We start from the raw sequence: 16,430 nt of genomic DNA, 5'->3' as shown, positions 1-16,430 counted from the left end.
ATTCTGGGACTCAGCAGGGATACGGTAAAGTGCTTTGTCATTTGCATATAGTCTTGGGGTCAAATTCTGACGATTTATCACACTTGAAGCTTGGGAAGAAGAGGCATGGTCTGATAGAATGAGCACATTATTCCTGGAAACCTAGTTAGAGTTTGGCAAACACCCAGAAATTCACATGTGAAATTTTGCTTCTCCATAAGACTCAAGCCTTTTAAGAAACGAGACTTGACACCATCCTGCCATCACCATTGAGTACCACATACCAACTACTCCTACAGTATGTGTGTCTGAACATTGAAATCCTACTTATCCTCTCCTTAAGATGCTAATTGCTTATTAGTTGGCAGTCGGAACATGGATATCTCGTAAACAGATTTCCCCTGCCTTTGTTTCACCCTCCGCCATATTCCTTGTCTTCAGAGAAGGGAAAAGGCACTCAATTACAAGTAATCACAGAAGAAAATACTGGATAAAGGTCAAGACTGGGGTGGGAAGTCCGCCTAGGAGAGTTAGTATGCTGTGTTGTTGGACAAGCCCTGGATTAAGCCTCCCTTCCACTTTCTAATATCCTGGCTTGGCTCATAGCCTGGGAACGTCCCTATTCCTAGGACTTGTTCACTGTACATAGTAACTTCTAAATGTCCAAGTTCCCTAAAAAACCTGGTCACAGAAAAACCACACCACTTCTTTTATTAATGTTGCTATCTTTCTTTAAAAAAAAAAAAAAAAAACAAAAAACAACAAATACACATCCGGACATATTTCAAAGATCTGCACAAACCTTGGGTCTGAGGCTCTTTGCCTCAAAGCAACCCATTTGGGGGAATAATTAGGCCCCTCAGCCCCACAGATGCCTGCGGCCCATATACAGTTGTCATTTTCCTTGCAACTCCCTTTTCCCAAGAGCAGCCCTAGAGCAGCCTTAGAGAGAGCCATGGCTTAAATGATTTACAGCATGAGCAGTATATTTAGAGTCCTTGGAGGGCCTGTGCAGGAGGATTGGTTGGTGTCCAATGTTGTCCAGCTCAAGTGGTATTAGGAAGTCAGACATGTCCCAGATGGCCATACATGTCACTGCTGTCTCCTGGTGGCAGCAGGCAGACCTTAGTGAGAAAACAAGAAAGCATGTTACTGAGAGCTCTGCTGGCCCCAATGAAGAGTTTCTTTTGAGCTGAGGTCTCTGTGTGCCCTCCCCAGCAATCTGAATTTCTCCCCCAGTTGCCTGTGATTTCCACTGTTCCCAGTGTTAGGTTTGCTCTATTCATGTTTTGGTGTGGTTCACACAGGGAAAACCCCAGAAGATCCCTACTTTAATTCTATTCTCGTGAGTTAGATACATGGTTAAGTCCTATTCTGTCATTTTTTTTTTTTTTTTTAAAGATGGAATAAGAAACGTAGGGCAAATTTTCTTTAACAAATGCCCATTTCTTAGTATTAAGCGGAGTTGTTCTTTAGGACTTTTAGATTACAACTGGATTTCATGCCTTTTTTTTTTTTTTTTTTTTTTTTTAAACTGGGTACATTTTAACCTTTCCCTTCAGGAACATGAATAACTCAAATACAGTACAGAGAAGCATGTTAACGGGTCCAGATAATACGGTCATGTACACTAATGGAAAGAGGCTTATAATGTGGAATATGTCCAATATTTTATTTTAAAATAATTTGACTTGGAAATGGACTTTCCCCTCAAACTGATTTATCTATTTTACTTCCGTTTAGATTAGCGTAAGATACAACCCTCAATTATCCAAAATTAAAAGCTCCTTTTAATCCTCCTTGAAATGCTTACTTTTTATAGCAGATTTAGCTATCTAATTATTTAACTTCATGGAAAAAACAACGTGTGTGCACAGGTGCGTGCACATGCACACACACGCATCTCTGAAGACTTGCTGGTTAGGCAGCTGGAAGAAGTGGCCTGTGACTCGGAAAGGCATTTACGAAGAAAGTATACTATAGTTAAAATTAAGCTACCATTCATCATTCTGGAGTCTGAGTAGGGTTTATAATTACAGTGATAGCACCTACACTAATATAATTCTCAAGGTATTTAAAAGTTTGGTATTTTCAGAAGTCACCCTTAGAAATCTATTTTTATCACTCGCCACCACTAGAGCGGTGTCACATTTTATGTGAACAGAATACCATGTTGCGTTACGTGACCATATTCTCACTGAATTCAATGGGCCCTGCTTTTTGTAAAAAATGGCCAAAAATCATGTCCTCTCGGATTGGCAAATGCTCAGCTGGAGAATTATCAGGCACCCTGTGTGCATGTCTAATAGCAGACGTCTGGCAACATCGAGCTCCAGAACATTGATATTTCCAAAAACGTGTCTATGAAGCCACATGTTCTCTTAAGAATATTAAGGGTGAGAGACACCAAGAGTAAATTGATAGCTTCATAGAAGCTTCATCGCTTCATAGAAGCTTCATAGAAGCATGCTGCATTCACATTTTGTTAATATGTGAATTGTTCCAGAATTTAAGTTGGAGAAGAGGGTGGTAAAGACCCTTTCTTCGTTTCTGGAGGATCTTGATCAGTAACTCAGGCCTTGTGAAGGGACTTGGTTATAGCATTTTTGCGGGAGCAAACTAGATCAGACCGAACTCAAAAAAAGTTAGCAAAGGATCTTTTACCCTCTTTCCTGAGGGTAATCGGCCTGTTTCTGTGAGAGTCTAATTTACCCTCAGCAAGAGGCCAAGTTGGCCTTAATTGTGTCCTAATTATTTGCCTAAATAGCTAATCTTTACTTCCAGTTCTATCACATCTTGATGTCTGTAGGAGGCTACTTCTGAGCTGCTGTCTCATTTACAAACATCTTTTTAACCCTTTCTGTATTCCTGCATAGAGGAACTTGTTGCTGTGGTATCCCCATTCCTGAATACAGCATTTTTCTATGAGTTCCGCTGAGGTCTTCTCAAAGTAAGAAAAATGTTCTTGTGTTGTATATTCACACCGAAATTATTGGTCTCCTTCAAGGCCGAACCATTTATTTGAAAACATGAAAGCCTCTCTGGCAAAATAATAATAAGTTGAATACAAATCCGTTTGGGGACTTTCAAAAGTACCCCAAATGAAAAAATTACATTTGAAGGAATGAAAAGCCTACATCACAGGACAATGGAATGGTAAGATTGCAATTGGGGGTGGGAACAGGGCCTCCAGAAGATGTCCGGAGTCAGTAAGTCTGGACTCAACGCCAGTGGGAGCATGCTTCTTGAGGGACAGTCTGACCACGGCAGGTCACTCGGTCTCACCAAAGCTTGAAGATTCCTGTCAACCTTTGAGTATTCCAAAGTTCTGGGGAAAGTGCATTTGATACAACAGGGTAGGAACGAAAAGGGTTTAGGGAGACGAATTTGCAGTTAAGAGAAAAGGAAAACTTGGGATCTTCTAAAATGTGTTTACGGGGCGCCTGGGTGGCTCGGTCGGTTGAGTGTCCCGACTTCAGCTCAGGCCATGATCTCACGATTTATGGGTTCGAGCCCCGCGTCGGTCTCTGTGCTTACAGCTCAGAGCCTGGAGCCAGCTTCGGATTCTGGGTCTCCTCTCTCTGCCCCTCCACCACACGTGCACTAACTCTCTCTCAAAAATCAATAGATGTAAAATGTGTTTACAACCCCCCAGAGCAGAGAAGGGAAATTCGTTCCTGGCCAGGTCATACCTCCTGCACTCTGCCACCTGCCCGCCAGCCTTCGACCCAAGTTCAAGGCTAACAAGACCACAGGGGCGCCGTGACTCACGTGAGGCTGGGCCCGGCGGGCCTACTTCAGGATGTCCGCCAGCTTCTCTTCGTAGTACAGGAAGTTCTCCTGAATGTCCTCCCAGGGCTCAAAGGCCTTGGACTCGCCCTCTTCCTGCTCCACAAAATTCTGCCAGACGTACTCGAAGTCCTGGGGCTTCATGATGCGCAGCCGGCAGCCGGCCTCCTTCAGCCTCCGCAGCGCGGCCTGGACGTCGGGCTCCTCCCACATGAAGAGGCGCCCCACCAGGATGAGCAGGCGCAGGTTCTTGGTCTTGCCGAGGGTCCGCACGATGCGGTCGGCGCAGGCGGCACAGGGGCTGGACGACACGTACCAGGTGACGTTGTAGCGCACGGCCGGGTCGCAGGCCGGCAGGATGGTGTTGAAGAAGGCCTCCTCGGCATGGGCGGCGGCGTGCTCGTCCTCCAGGTACCCGCGGGAGGCCTGCACCTGACCCCCCTTGCCCTGCGCTTCCACCACGTAGCAGAGGAAGGTCTTGTTCCGCCCGGAGCTGTACTCCACGTTCCGGAACTGAAACTTAAAGAAATTGACGGGCAGCCGCTCCCTGTGGGGCGAGAGGGCAGAGGGGACAGGGGAGAAGAAAGAAGGGTGAGCGCTTATGTCTAAGAGCAGGTGGCTCTCCAGCCTCGGTGCCTCAGAGACACGTCGGCTCTCCCGGGCAAAGCCGGCCTTGCCCAGGCTAGCATCAGCGACCACACGGCGTGAAAGAATTCAGAAAGGTGTTATCTGGAGCAGGGGAGAGAATTTGGAGGTGTGCATTCAGGTCACCCCAATAGTGAGGGTCTCCAAACGCCCCACCATCCCTCCAACACACAGCACGCGCCTGCGTTTCTGAAGCAGTCACTCTCTCGCGGGGGGCTACATAGCCCAATCACCCAGAGGACTCTACACATGTCAGTGCCTGGGCCCCATGCCAAGGCAATGAAATCAGAAGGTCTGGAGGGAACCCACGCACCAGCATTAAAAAAACAAACAAACACACCCTCCAGATGATTCTAAAAGGTGGCAAGGTTGGAAAAGCAGTGTTCAAATAGCAATCTTACAAAGTAGCAAGCATGTAAAATTTCTCATGATAGAGCAAGGGGAAGATTTTGCGGAACATTTCCTGCTTCCATTTCTGGAAGATTTTGCGGAACATTTCCTGCTTCCATTTCTCCTCCCTGTCACTCATGGCTGTTGCATCTTGGTCCTGGGCTGGCCCACAACGCACAGTGCCCCCCTCTCCAGGTGACTTTCTCAAGTCTGTCTTTTCCCTCAGGTGAAGGAGGGTTGTCACACAATAAGTGTCCAAGAAGCTTTTATCTTTGACGTCAGGCTATCCAAGAGTACCTTGATAGAGTTTAGGTTACATGTAGTATTGAGTCATGTCAAAGTCAAAAAAGACTTGGGGGCTGCCTGGGTGGCTCAGTCGGTGAGGCGTCCGACTTCAGCTCAGGTCATGATACCATGGTTCATGAGTTCAGGCCCTGTGTCTGGCTCTGTGCTGACATCTCAGAGCCTGGAGCCTGCTTCGGATTCTGTGTCTCCCTCTCTCTCTGTCCTTCCCCCACTCACACTGTTTCTCAAAAAAGGAATAAATGTCAAAAAAATAATAATAATAATAAAAAAAAAGACTTGGCTTCTACCCTCCAGAGGCTTATAAGCTAGCAGCTCCACTCTGGCTAAGACAGCTGAGAGCATTTTAATTTTAAATGCACAGGGAGCCATGGAGGACAAGGCACCGAGGTTCTTGAATGTTTAGCCCTGATTTAGGCGGCAGCAGAAAATTGTTACAGCCTCTTGAGTAAAGAAGGACGTAATAAAAGTGACGTCCGGGGTGGCTTTAGGTAGATAGTGAGGCTGGGGAAAAGCTTGAAATTAAGCAAGCCCACTTGGTGTCTTAGGATGCCAGACTTGGTGATGACTATGTCTAGGATGAGCAGGAAATGAAATCAGCAGAAAAAGACCGGGTTTGGGGGAAAGTTTTGTAGTTAAAAGAAGGAGAGAGAAAAGGAAAGGGGCTAGAGAGGCATCAGGGGCTAAAGGGGCATCAGAGTTGATTGTTTTTATCTTTGTGTGTCTGCATGTCTTTCTAGAATGGGGAAGCCTATTGTAGGTTGGAGGGCCAAGGAGATGACGAGCGTTTAACAGGAGAGATTGAAATGTCAGGGGAGGAGGGGATTGAGTACTGGCTTGGAGAGGCTGAATGTTTTCTTTTTTTTTTTTTTTTTTAAAGTAATCTCTGCAGTTGCCCCAAAAGATACCCTGTGGCAACCATGAACTCTGCTGTTACTGCCCTACATGCCTTCCCTTTCTAACTTCCAGGGCTACAGGGAAATCCCAGATGTCCCAGGGCCTTGTCTTCTTAGGGCTAAGCAGCCGGGTGCCAAAGAGCCGAAAAAACATGAGCTGTTTGCCTGCTGTATTCCCCACCCCCATCGCAAAATTTGCTCCACCCACGTTTCTATATCTCTTGCTGTCAAGTTCAGTTTCCACTGTGGAGATGGATGTGTTTGAGGACCTGGCCCCAGGATTCTTTTGGGTACTATACTTAGCTCTCTAAACCCCTCTGTCCCCAGTCAAATGTGTTTATTATTTACTTAACATTTGGGGAGAATGGATGGCCTAATGGTTCTCCTCTCCTATTTCAATCCCTGTTGGGAATTCATTTATAATGAGCTCTCCCCAATGAAAGTCACCCTTCAAGACCATGCCTAGATTTTACTGGCTGCTAAATGGTACCTTCACTTTCCAGAGTGGATTTTTTTTTTTTTTCTCCTGAGAAGCACAAAGCCTACCTTCCTTGTCCAAACACTTGATGCTCTTCAAGGCCTTTTGCCAGACACTCCCCTGCCCCCAAATCTATCCAGAGCCAACCGTATGGTGGATTCTCAAAACCCTTGGAAGTATTCACAACTGTGTGTCTGGTTGGGGGCTTCACCAATTGCTGCCTGTGTGGCCCCTTGGGTTTCCTTCTGGAGCCCCCAAAAGTGTTGCTCCAACTTGGCCAAATGCAGCGCAGTGAGAGTATGAACTTGGCCCAGCATATCGTTACGAGTTGGCTGGCTAGTGTGAGGCTGCTATTTCTCCCAGCCTCTCTTAAGCTCTGATGCTTTCCCCTCCTCCTCTTCCCTTCACAGGAGGAGAAGACCCAGAGAAACCTGAAACCCAAGGGAGAGGAAGAAAGTTCACCTCTCTATAAATATCAGTTTCCCACCCCTCTGGCCAGCAGCCCAATAGCCTACTCTGTGCTTCAGCAGGGCCTTCTGGACTAGGTGCCTAAGGAAGGTAAATGCTTTCAAGGGGCAAAGGAAAGTCAATATTGAAATAAAAGTGGGAGTGTGCCGGTGGGGGAGCTCCTGGGTGGCTCATAGGTTAAGCGTCCAGCTTCAGCTCAGGTCATGATCTCACAGTTCATGGGTTGAAGCCTCGTGTTGGGCTCTGTGCTGACAGCTCAGAGCCTAGTACCTGCTTTGGATTCTGTGTCTCCCTCTCTCTCTCTCTCTCTGCTCCTCCCCTGCTTGCACTCTCTCTCTCTCTCAAAAATAAATAAACATTAAAAAAAAAAAAGGAAAGTCAGGGAAGGTCTTGGTTCCCAGTCTTTCCTTTCAGCTTGTTCAAAAACTGGGCTTGCTTGGCTTCTCAATGGGCTTCTTGGTTTTCCAGAAGGAGCATAAGGGGCAAATGAGGTCCTTTGGGCCTCCCACAGGCTGGAACAGCAGGCCCTGAAGGGGAACAGAGGTGGGAGAGGGCTGAAATCTCTCCAGGGAGCTAGACAATATGGTCATCTCGGGTGATTTTATAGAATCACAAAATAAGTCAACACTGTTATGCCTGCTAGTGGAAGGAAGGAAATAGTGACACTAATTTCTTAGCTAATCACAAACATCTTTTTTTTTTCCTAGTAGCATGATGCCTGAGTACCATATTTACTTATAGCCCTTGCTGTCGCCCCCCAGCGGGTGTTTTCCTGATGAAGTGGTGTGTGTGTGTGTGTGTGTGTGTGTGTGTGTGTGTGTGTGCGCGCGTGCGCGCGCGCCCAGGTTAATTGGCATGGTGGTCAGGAGAAACATGTGGGTAGCAGATTTCTTCACCTGGGCTCAGTCACTGCTTCAGGCACAGAAACCAACAGTGTTATTCCTTCCCCCCCATTCCCCCTTCTTTAAGCACCACGTCCTCATACTTCCTGCACACAAGTCAATCACACTTCGTTTGCAGAGACCCAGGCTACTGGGCATTGCAGTTCTCTAGGCAAGAAACCAAGAATCCTAATATCTGGGAGAGAACATTTGGAGCATGGTCGACTTGATGGAGGGAGCAAGGATGTGAACACATGCAATATATTTATACCGTATTTTTCTCACGTTCACGTTTAAAAATATTTGCGTTCCCTAAGCAGAAATCTATACGGCGAAAGAAAGCAACCCGGAAGGCAGCAGAGACTGGTCTGAGATTAAACATTTGCTCCAAAATAATCCATGGAGTGGAAAATCTACTCACAGGTCATTGGGTGTTGACTTGTCTCAGCTTTCCTCGCCAGACCTTTTGTGCCCTGCTCAAAAGAGGCAAGAGTTGCTGGTTTCAGTTTCCTTCTCCCTTTTCCAGACCACTTTCAAAGTGGATGCTGAGGAGTGGGCACGGTCAGAAGGAGACTAGAAGCAGAGCGTTCTAACAGCCTGACTTCCTAGAGCCCAGATGGGGTTTGCTGGGCTGCTGCCTCCTGATTTGCAATTCTGGATGGGATTCTGCCCTTGGTGAGCCCTGAGCAGCTCACTGCCTTTTTCCTGGGAGGCACTGTCTTCACGCTGGAGCTTTGACCTTCCCCCAGCCTCGGTGGAAGCCAGGGAGGCCAGAATCAGTGGCTGTCTTCTATTCTTTCTAGGACAAGCCTTCCCAACATGCTCTGGAAACCAGGGCGAGGCGTGAGGGGCTTGTGGCATTCACAGCGGAGTCGAAGGCCCTCACTCCTTGCCCTCCCTTCTCCTCTGAACCCTGCATGTCCTCTCTGTGTTCCCCATGTGGCCGGAGCCAACCTCTGGTAGCTAAAGAAGTGGTTGAAAGGCGTCACTGTCTGTGCCATTTATGTCTGTTCCATGCAAATCCCTTCGATAGCAGGTTCAGCTTTATGCAAAATCATATACAACACAACTAGAGACCAACAAAGACAAGCACACAGCCAGGGGGCCTGCTAGGCAGAGCCACAGTCGCTCATCACTGGGATGGAGAGATGAGGAGACAACTAGTTTTGATGCCCCAGAGCTTCCCTCAAGCATGCCGAGTTCAGAGAGAGGCACGAACCAGTGGAATTCTCCTCTACACCAAGCACTGCTGGGTCTTCATGTATCCTGAACTTCTCTCCTCTCAGAAGCCCTCCCTACAATTAGTGCCTTATCCCGATGCCTGGCAGGGAGCCAAACATACAATAGGTGCTTGTTCATCAGTTCAGTTATTTACTTACTCAACAAATACCTATTGAGTGTCTATGAGGAGGTAGGCACTATTTTTTTGTGCTGGGGATAAAGCAGTTAAAAGGCAAAGTCCCTGGCCTCATGGCAGTTAAATACTAGTGGGGGAAATGGGCAGTAAATAAATGATTCCTATTCAGTAAATATTTGTTGAATATAAAAAGCCTCCCATTTATGGCTTTTTAAGATGCAGTGTGGTGATTTGGAGTCAGACAGCCTAGGGTTACACCCTACTCCATCCATTAACTTTGGGCAAATTACTCATCCCTTTGAGGCTTGGTTTTCCCATCTGAAAGATAGGTCGAGTGATCCGCCCTCTTAGAGTTTGGACAGTGGTCAACACGCAAGAAATTAAACCTGGTACTGATGGATGGTGCCTTCTCTGGGCCTCAAATCTTACCCCTCAGAGCTCAATCTTAAGCATAACCAAACCTGAGCCCTTTCTACTCTTCCTTTTGTGTTTAGAGGGTTCTCTCTTTCCTTGGTGGGCTGGTTCAACACCCAGTTCTATGAGAGAAAGAAAGAAAGAGAGAAAGGGGGGAAGAGGGAAAGGAAAAGAAAAGAAAAGAAAAGAAAAGAAAAGAAAAGACAAGAAAAGACAAAATAAAAGAAAGAAAGAAAGAAGAAAGAAAGAAAGAAAAAAAGAAAGAAAAAGAAAGAAAAGGAAGAGAGAAAAAAAGAAAGGAAGGAAGAGAGAAAGAAAGGAAGGAAGTCAGTCGTGATTTCTAACATTTGTTGATTTCTGTAAATACTCCCACTATAGAGATGTCAAGAAACCAACATGAAGTCACTGGATGCAAAATTGGAAAGAGATGCATACAGGCCGTTCTCATCGTGAGTTGGCTTTGGCACACCATGACAGTTTTTGACCTTTTTCTAGCACTTCCTACCATGTTATTTTGTTAATGTTCTTAGGTCTGCTTTCTATCTTGAGTGCCGTATTCAAGCCAGAATCGTGACAAATGGGGCGTATCTCCTTATTCCTACCTGGTACGCCTTCCTCACCTCACCTCACCTCTGTCTGCTCCCTCTTCTGCTAGTTTGTGGCCCAAATCTAAGGAGCCGTGTAGACAGACCCATCCCCTCTGGGAGTCTAGGCTAGGAGAGGAGCTGCTTTGCTGACCTCCTTGATGCCAGGGTATCTGGAGAGGAAAAGAGGGGAAAGTTGTTCCCTCATCCTGTCCGTGCACAGACACGGCCCCACCTCTGGGCTATTTTAAGCCATCTGTTTACCCAGAGGGGCCCAGGAGACAGATCTCCACAGCTGTTACTTATGGCCAGGAAACTCTCAGGGCTCCACCTCCGTCCTGAACTGCTTTCAGAGCACCCAGAAAACTACCTTGCTGCACCTCTTTTTCTGCGCCTTGGGTCAGAGAAGGCTCTGAGTAGACCTCACAGATGGAGGCAGGTGGAGCCGTGTTTCGGAAATCTGGGACCCAGGATGAATAAGAGGCCTTGGAAAGAACACTTGGCTGGGGTCAGAAGAAGACTGCTACGTACTGGTTCTGTGGTCTTGAACAAATTACTGAGTCTCCCTGACTCAGTTTCCCTATCTGTAGAGTGGCAATAACATAACCCCCTCTCCCAGCCCTGTGCTGAGGGTTGAATGGGCTCATGCCAGTGCGAGTATATGTAAACTGGACGAATGTAAACTGCACCAGAGGATTTAACCCTTAGGACCAACCACCCTGGGGCCGCAAAGCGTGTTCAACTGAACACACATGGTCTAATTCTGTTCTGGACCTATCCTGCCCCTGCGCTGGGGAGATCACAACACTGCATAGAGTGGGTGTGCACGTGCCTGTGTGTGACCAAGGGCAGCATAGACCAGCAGCCTTAGAGGTTAGAAAATGGATCTCTTCCATAGGGAGCCACTGGATTGCGGCCTCCTGGCCTGGTAGCCCTAGGCCCTCCCTAGGTCTATATTAGTCTGTGCTCCTCTGTTCCTTTAATCCTAGGGGGAGGGTGACATTGGTCGGTTGGGCACGGGTGAATGCAAGTTCCAGGCTCTCGCCTGAATTCTTCCTTTAGGAACTAGGATGCATTTTCCCCTCAGGTTCTCGTAGAGATCAGAAAATATCTGAGTTGGAAGGGACCTTAGGGATCAACTTAGTGTAACTTCCTCATGTCACAAATGAAAAAACTAAGGCCAGGACTGGAAAATCACTTGCCAAGCTTCAAGCAGCAAGTCCAAATGGCCACCCAGGCTCCTCTGCCCCCTGAGGACATCATGCCTCCATTTTTCCTGAAATTTCTCCTAGTGTGGACCCTCCTCTGTTTGTGGGCATTGTTGGGACTCCCATGAAGGAAGCCCGGGAGCTGAGGGAGGGAATATGGCTCTATGTATCCCCTTTTTCTTTGCCTATGATCTTTGCAGGGTCTTCTGCAAAAGGAACAGAGAGGAAAGAGGAGGAAGGACCACTTGGTGCTATTCCTGGAGATGTCATAATCTGGACAAGACAGAGGGACCCTGTATGTAGGCCTCTCTTTGGGGCCTGGAGACCGTTTGCTCAGGGTCCTTGTTCCTCTGGGCTGTGGCTGAGGGTGGAATGCCTTTTCTGCCCAGAAGCTTCTGGCCCTGGACTGTTACCTGTGCTGTAACTATTGTTTCCCTGGGGGTGGATGTGAAGAACCCGTGGGCAGATTCAATTCTATCAGGGGAAAAAAAAAAAATGCTTCTCACTCAGCCTTGGGAAAGGGTGGGTCTCTTTTCCCTGTCTCAGGATCTTTCACTCCAGAGAGAAGCTGTAAAGAAAGAGCGAGAGCTATACAGATAGAGGGGAGGCCCTCTCAGCAACAGAGAAAAGTCGAGGGAGGAGGTACTTTGGGGCCATCTTTAAATATGCCTGTGTTATCCTCTGTCCTTACCACACTCCCTAGGACTCGACAGCCTGTATCTGGAGAGGCAGGTGGCATCCTGGTACCAGGAGGCCCAAGCGGTGGTTTTGTTCTCTGGGCCCTTGCCTCTAAGGAGCTGCCCTCCCTCCCCCTGGTTAGAGGGTCCAAAGTGTCACCCGGAGAGGCCAAGCGAAATTTGCAGCTGTGTGTGTCCCCCGCAGCCCCTACCATGCATGGTAGGCTCGTGGCTGCAGGTCTGTGACCCTGACCCCTACTATTCCCATCCTAAATTCCCCCAGCCTGCCCCAGCCCACACTCTTCTAGGGAGAGGGACCCGGCCCACACCCAGGTCTCACCCTGTGACGATCTCAAAGGGAGGCAGTTCAATCAGCTCCTTCAGCTTCTCAGGGTCGTCCAGATCGTCCAGATCCTCACCGTTCTGGGAGGCGGGCGCAGCAGGCGCAGCGGGCGCGGCGGCCGCAGCGGCCTCTTCTTTCTGGGCCATGGAGGGGCTGTGGCTCCGCAGTCACTGAGAAAGGGGAGAGGTGGTGAGTTTCCCCGGCCAGGGCCTGGCGGCAGAGGCCCAAGCAGCTGTCAGCAGCTAAATCTGCCTGGGGACGATGGGAAGAGCACTGGGCAGGCCAGGCTTAGTGTTCTCACCTCCTGGCCACCGGCTTTATAACCAGAGCCCTCTGCCCCTCCCCCAGGCCCTCGCCCTCTATCTTTTTTTAATTGAGTGACAGCGGGTGCCGGGATGGGGGGAATGGAAACTCTGGCCATTAGTATCCCCTATTTATCAGGAGGCAAAGACAGGAAGCTGGCAGGTGGGGATGGTGAGGCCTGCTCTCCCTTCCCCCACCAGCTCACACATGTATTCGTCCTCTCCCCCTCCACCTTACATCCTTCCCTCTGTTTCCCATGCAACCTTTCCAGCTTCACTGGGGGGGGGGGGTGTGGAAAAAGGGGCCTACAGGTGAGCATCCTGAGATTTGGGGGAGATGCTCTCAGAAGTGTAAGCAGGAGGAGGCTCGTGTTGAACAGGGTGCTTGTAGAGACCCACCCCCCCTCCCCCCCTGGCGGGTTCAGGAAAGGAGCATCCTGAGACGGGGTGGGATAGAGCTGCCAATTTGGAAAGAAACTGTGAGCTGTTACTTAAAGGGAACAGACGCCGATTTGCCTGTTATGAACCCATAATGCAGTGTCGATTTGGGAGCCTCCAGTAGTTAGCGATATTGCTGTTTACGAGCTCCGAGGGTTTTGAAAGAAGACAGGCAGTGAGTTTCGTGGTTTATGCGTGAAATCAGACTGTCAACAGCCGTGGGAGGCAGTCTGTATCATACCGTGTTTCACATAGGGAAACTTGGACTCCCAGAAGGGCTGGTTAAGGGCCTTGCCTAAGGCCATGCAGCCCCGAAAGGGGCAAGTCAGAATTCCAACCCAGGCCTTTGTACCCCAGAGGCCAAACATTTGACCTCCATGGTATGTTCCCTCTCGGTCAGTCCTTTATTCCTTTAACAAATATTTGTCGAATACCTACTATATGCCAAGTGCCAGTTCTGGTATTGGGACTATGGCACAGAACAAAACAGATGAAAACCCTTGCCCCCACAGAGCTTGAGGGGGCTGGACAATCAGTAAAATAAGTGATATATATAGGCTATTTGCTGGTGCGAAGTGCCAGGGAGAAAAGGCAGGTAAGGTGAGGGGGACAGAAGTGACAAGAGGTGAGGTTGTATTTTTATAGAGTGGCCAGGGAAGCACTTTGAAAAGGAAACAACTAAGAGCTGAAGGTTGTGAAGGGAATAATCATATGGATATCTAAGGGGAAAGTGTTCCAAGGGGAGGAAGAGCCGGTGCAAAGGCCTTGGGGAGGCAGCGTTCCTTGTGTGTTTGCGGAACAAGCAAGGACACCTGGGCGACTGGAGAGTCCTGGGAGATGAGGCCAGAGAGATAAGTGTGGGTGAGATAGCTGCGACCTTATGGGCTACTCTAAGGGCCTTGACTTTTTCTCTGAGTGATATGGGAAGCCCCTGTCTTTGAACACATGAGAACATGGTCTGACTTATATTTTTACAGGATCAGCCAGGCTGCTTGGTTGAAGATAGACCAAAAAGCAGAAGCAGAGGGACCAGTTCTAAGCCTATTGAAAGTAGTGAGAGACCTGGGGCCCCTAGAAAAATCCCTGAGCTGAAATAGCATTGGAAGATGGACAGATACCTTTTTGCAGATTCATATCATGGATGCTTAGCAGGGGCCACAGGCATTCATGTTTGGGGCACTGCAAATACTCTAGGACATTCTCAGGGCAGTGGGAGGCTGGGGTTACGGTCACCTAGAGGTTGAAAGTGAGGAAACTGGGAACACTGGGCACTGGTCAGAACGATGCTCCAAGTGGGGCCGGGTGGTGGTGGTGGAAAGGGAGCGTACCTTTCCACAGTCTGACTAGACAATAGGAGTCAGGTCAGTTTGGAGTATTGGGGGTTCTCTTCCCAGAGAATCCTGAGCAGCACAGTGCCCTGTAAGATGCCCAAGCATTGTGGTTTGCCTGGATGGTCATAATTTCTACCTGCTGTCCAGGTATAGTTACTACTCATGCCCCATCCACTCCCCATAGCGCTCTGGTATCGACCATCAACCCTATGGTCACCCGACCTGATCGGCTGATTACTGAAAGCACTTGTGCAGAGATTGTTTTTCTGGGGGTGTAAAACAGGGTGGTAGTGGTAGTGCCTGAGTCCACAAAGAAAACGCAGTGATCACAGGTACAAGGTGAACACACGTTATTATGATTCTGGTCATCACACACACACACACACACACACACACACACACACACACACACCATTTAAATGCGAAGGGTTCACTTCCTTCGCTTATTTGACCAACACTTATCAAGGGCTCCTGCGTGCCATGCACTGTAGGAAATACCAAGAACACAGAGACGCAGGAGGTACAGCCTCACCGGGAGCTCGCAGGACTTGTTGCATGGGGGGCACTCAAGCATGCATCGTTTCATTCCGTTCTCACGCCAGTCTCACACGGGCGGGTATTATTGGCCTCGTTTTGCAAGTAGGGACCTGCCGCTCCGGGAGGTGAAGTGATTTGCACAAGATCACACAGGGATTTAAGTCTGGGTCCTCTGAGCATACTTCTCATCCCCAGGACTGCACCCAGCCAGCTCTGATGAATATATGTCTTTTTTTTTTTTTTTTTGAACATCTTATTCATTTTCTGAGAGACAGAGCATGAGTGGGAAAGGGGCAGAGAGAGGGAGACACAGAATCCGAAGCAGGCCTCAGGCCCTGAGCACAGAGCCCGATGCGGGGCTCGAACTCACGGACTGCGAGATCATGACCTGAGCCGAAGTCAGACGCTCAACCCACTGAGCCACCCAGGCGCCCCTCTGATGAATACATGTCTTAATCAACATCTGCGTGTGTCCCTCTCCACTTCCAGGTCACGGCTACAGCGAGGGGCTTGGAGTAACCAAGGAGAGGTCAAAGGTCTGGGGGGAGGGAAGCAAGGAGGAGGGATTTTTTTTCCAGCGCCTTATTCCCCCTGTGGGGAAGACTTCCCCCTTGAGGACAGGGTCTCCTACTTTGGCTGTCGTGTATCAGGATTGGGAGAGGGGACAAAGTTCATATCCATACCCCCATCTCAGCTTTGATTCACTGTGTGATCTTGGCCAAGCCACTAAGCATCTCTGGGCCTCAGTGATGCCAGCTAAGTTACTGTTCTCTATTCCAGGATGGTCAAACAGATGCAAATGAGAAGAGACAGGGCTGGCTCCCAAAGACCTGCGGGGTGAAAATAACAGTGTGGTGCAAATTCCCTGAGTGATGGTAGAGCTGATGCAGAGGTGGACCCAGGCTGGTCCCTTTCTGAAGAGGGGACCCCTTGCCCCCACCACACCCACATACAGTTTTTCCTGTGACACTTGGGAGAGCACCCTGGGCCTTCCCCTGCACTGATAACTGACAGCTTCCTTTTCCACTGCTCTATTCTGGCCCCTGCCCCTACCCGCCATCCTTAGAAGCCCTCTGAGCTAGTGTGGCTATATATGGCACCTCCTGGGGGCCTGGTTCCTGGCTGGTCCCTGGCTCTCCTTTCCAAGTTGGACCAGTTTCCCCTGCAGGCCCCAGAAGGCAGCCACTAATCTGGAGATCAGGTGCCAGGAGCTTGGCTCCACGTCCTGCAGCTGCCAGGATATTCTTTAGGGCAGGTGGTCCCCAACCCCCCTGTTAACACTTTTCAATTCAGTAGGTTTCTATCCATTTGCCCCTCCTGCAGGGGAGGAGACTGGGAAATAGGTTATTTAGTTCAAGATCACCGTAGAGGCCTGTGTGTGGGGTGCTGGAATTTGAACCCAGCCTCCAA

The 16,430-nt window shown here is 48.9% G+C and overlaps 1 protein-coding gene across 1 annotated transcript; it reads right to left on the bottom strand.

Annotated features, from left to right (window-relative positions):
* Positions 1-673: 673 nt before the first annotated feature.
* Positions 674-12,724, bottom strand: APOBEC2 (apolipoprotein B mRNA editing enzyme catalytic subunit 2). The gene is made up of 3 exons (XM_040473433.1): positions 12,410-12,724; positions 3,751-4,315; positions 674-1,103 (listed from the first exon to the last, which is right to left on the bottom strand). Exons 1-2 carry the CDS (start codon positions 12,556-12,558, stop codon positions 3,772-3,774), a joined length of 693 nt encoding a protein of 230 aa, XP_040329367.1. The 5' UTR covers positions 12,559-12,724; the 3' UTR covers positions 674-1,103; positions 3,751-3,771.
* Positions 12,725-16,430: the final 3,706 nt, after the last annotated feature.

This window comes from Herpailurus yagouaroundi, unplaced genomic scaffold, assembly GCF_014898765.1.
Source record: "Herpailurus yagouaroundi ecotype Mexico unplaced genomic scaffold, PumYag 139, whole genome shotgun sequence".
Lineage (NCBI taxonomy): Eukaryota > Metazoa > Chordata > Mammalia > Carnivora > Felidae > Herpailurus > Herpailurus yagouaroundi.
The sequence above is the reverse complement of the archived record's forward strand: the minus strand, read 5'-3'. Positions and strand labels throughout refer to the sequence as shown.

Coding starts and splice junctions, on each gene's coding strand:
- APOBEC2 (XM_040473433.1), bottom strand. CDS start 12,558: ATGGCCCAGAAAGAAGAGGCCGCTGCGGCCGCCGCGCCCGCTGCGCCT. Junction 4,316..12,409: donor CCCTTTGAGATCGTCACAGG/GTGAGACCTGGG, acceptor CTCGCCCCACAG/GGAGCGGCTGCCCGTCAATT.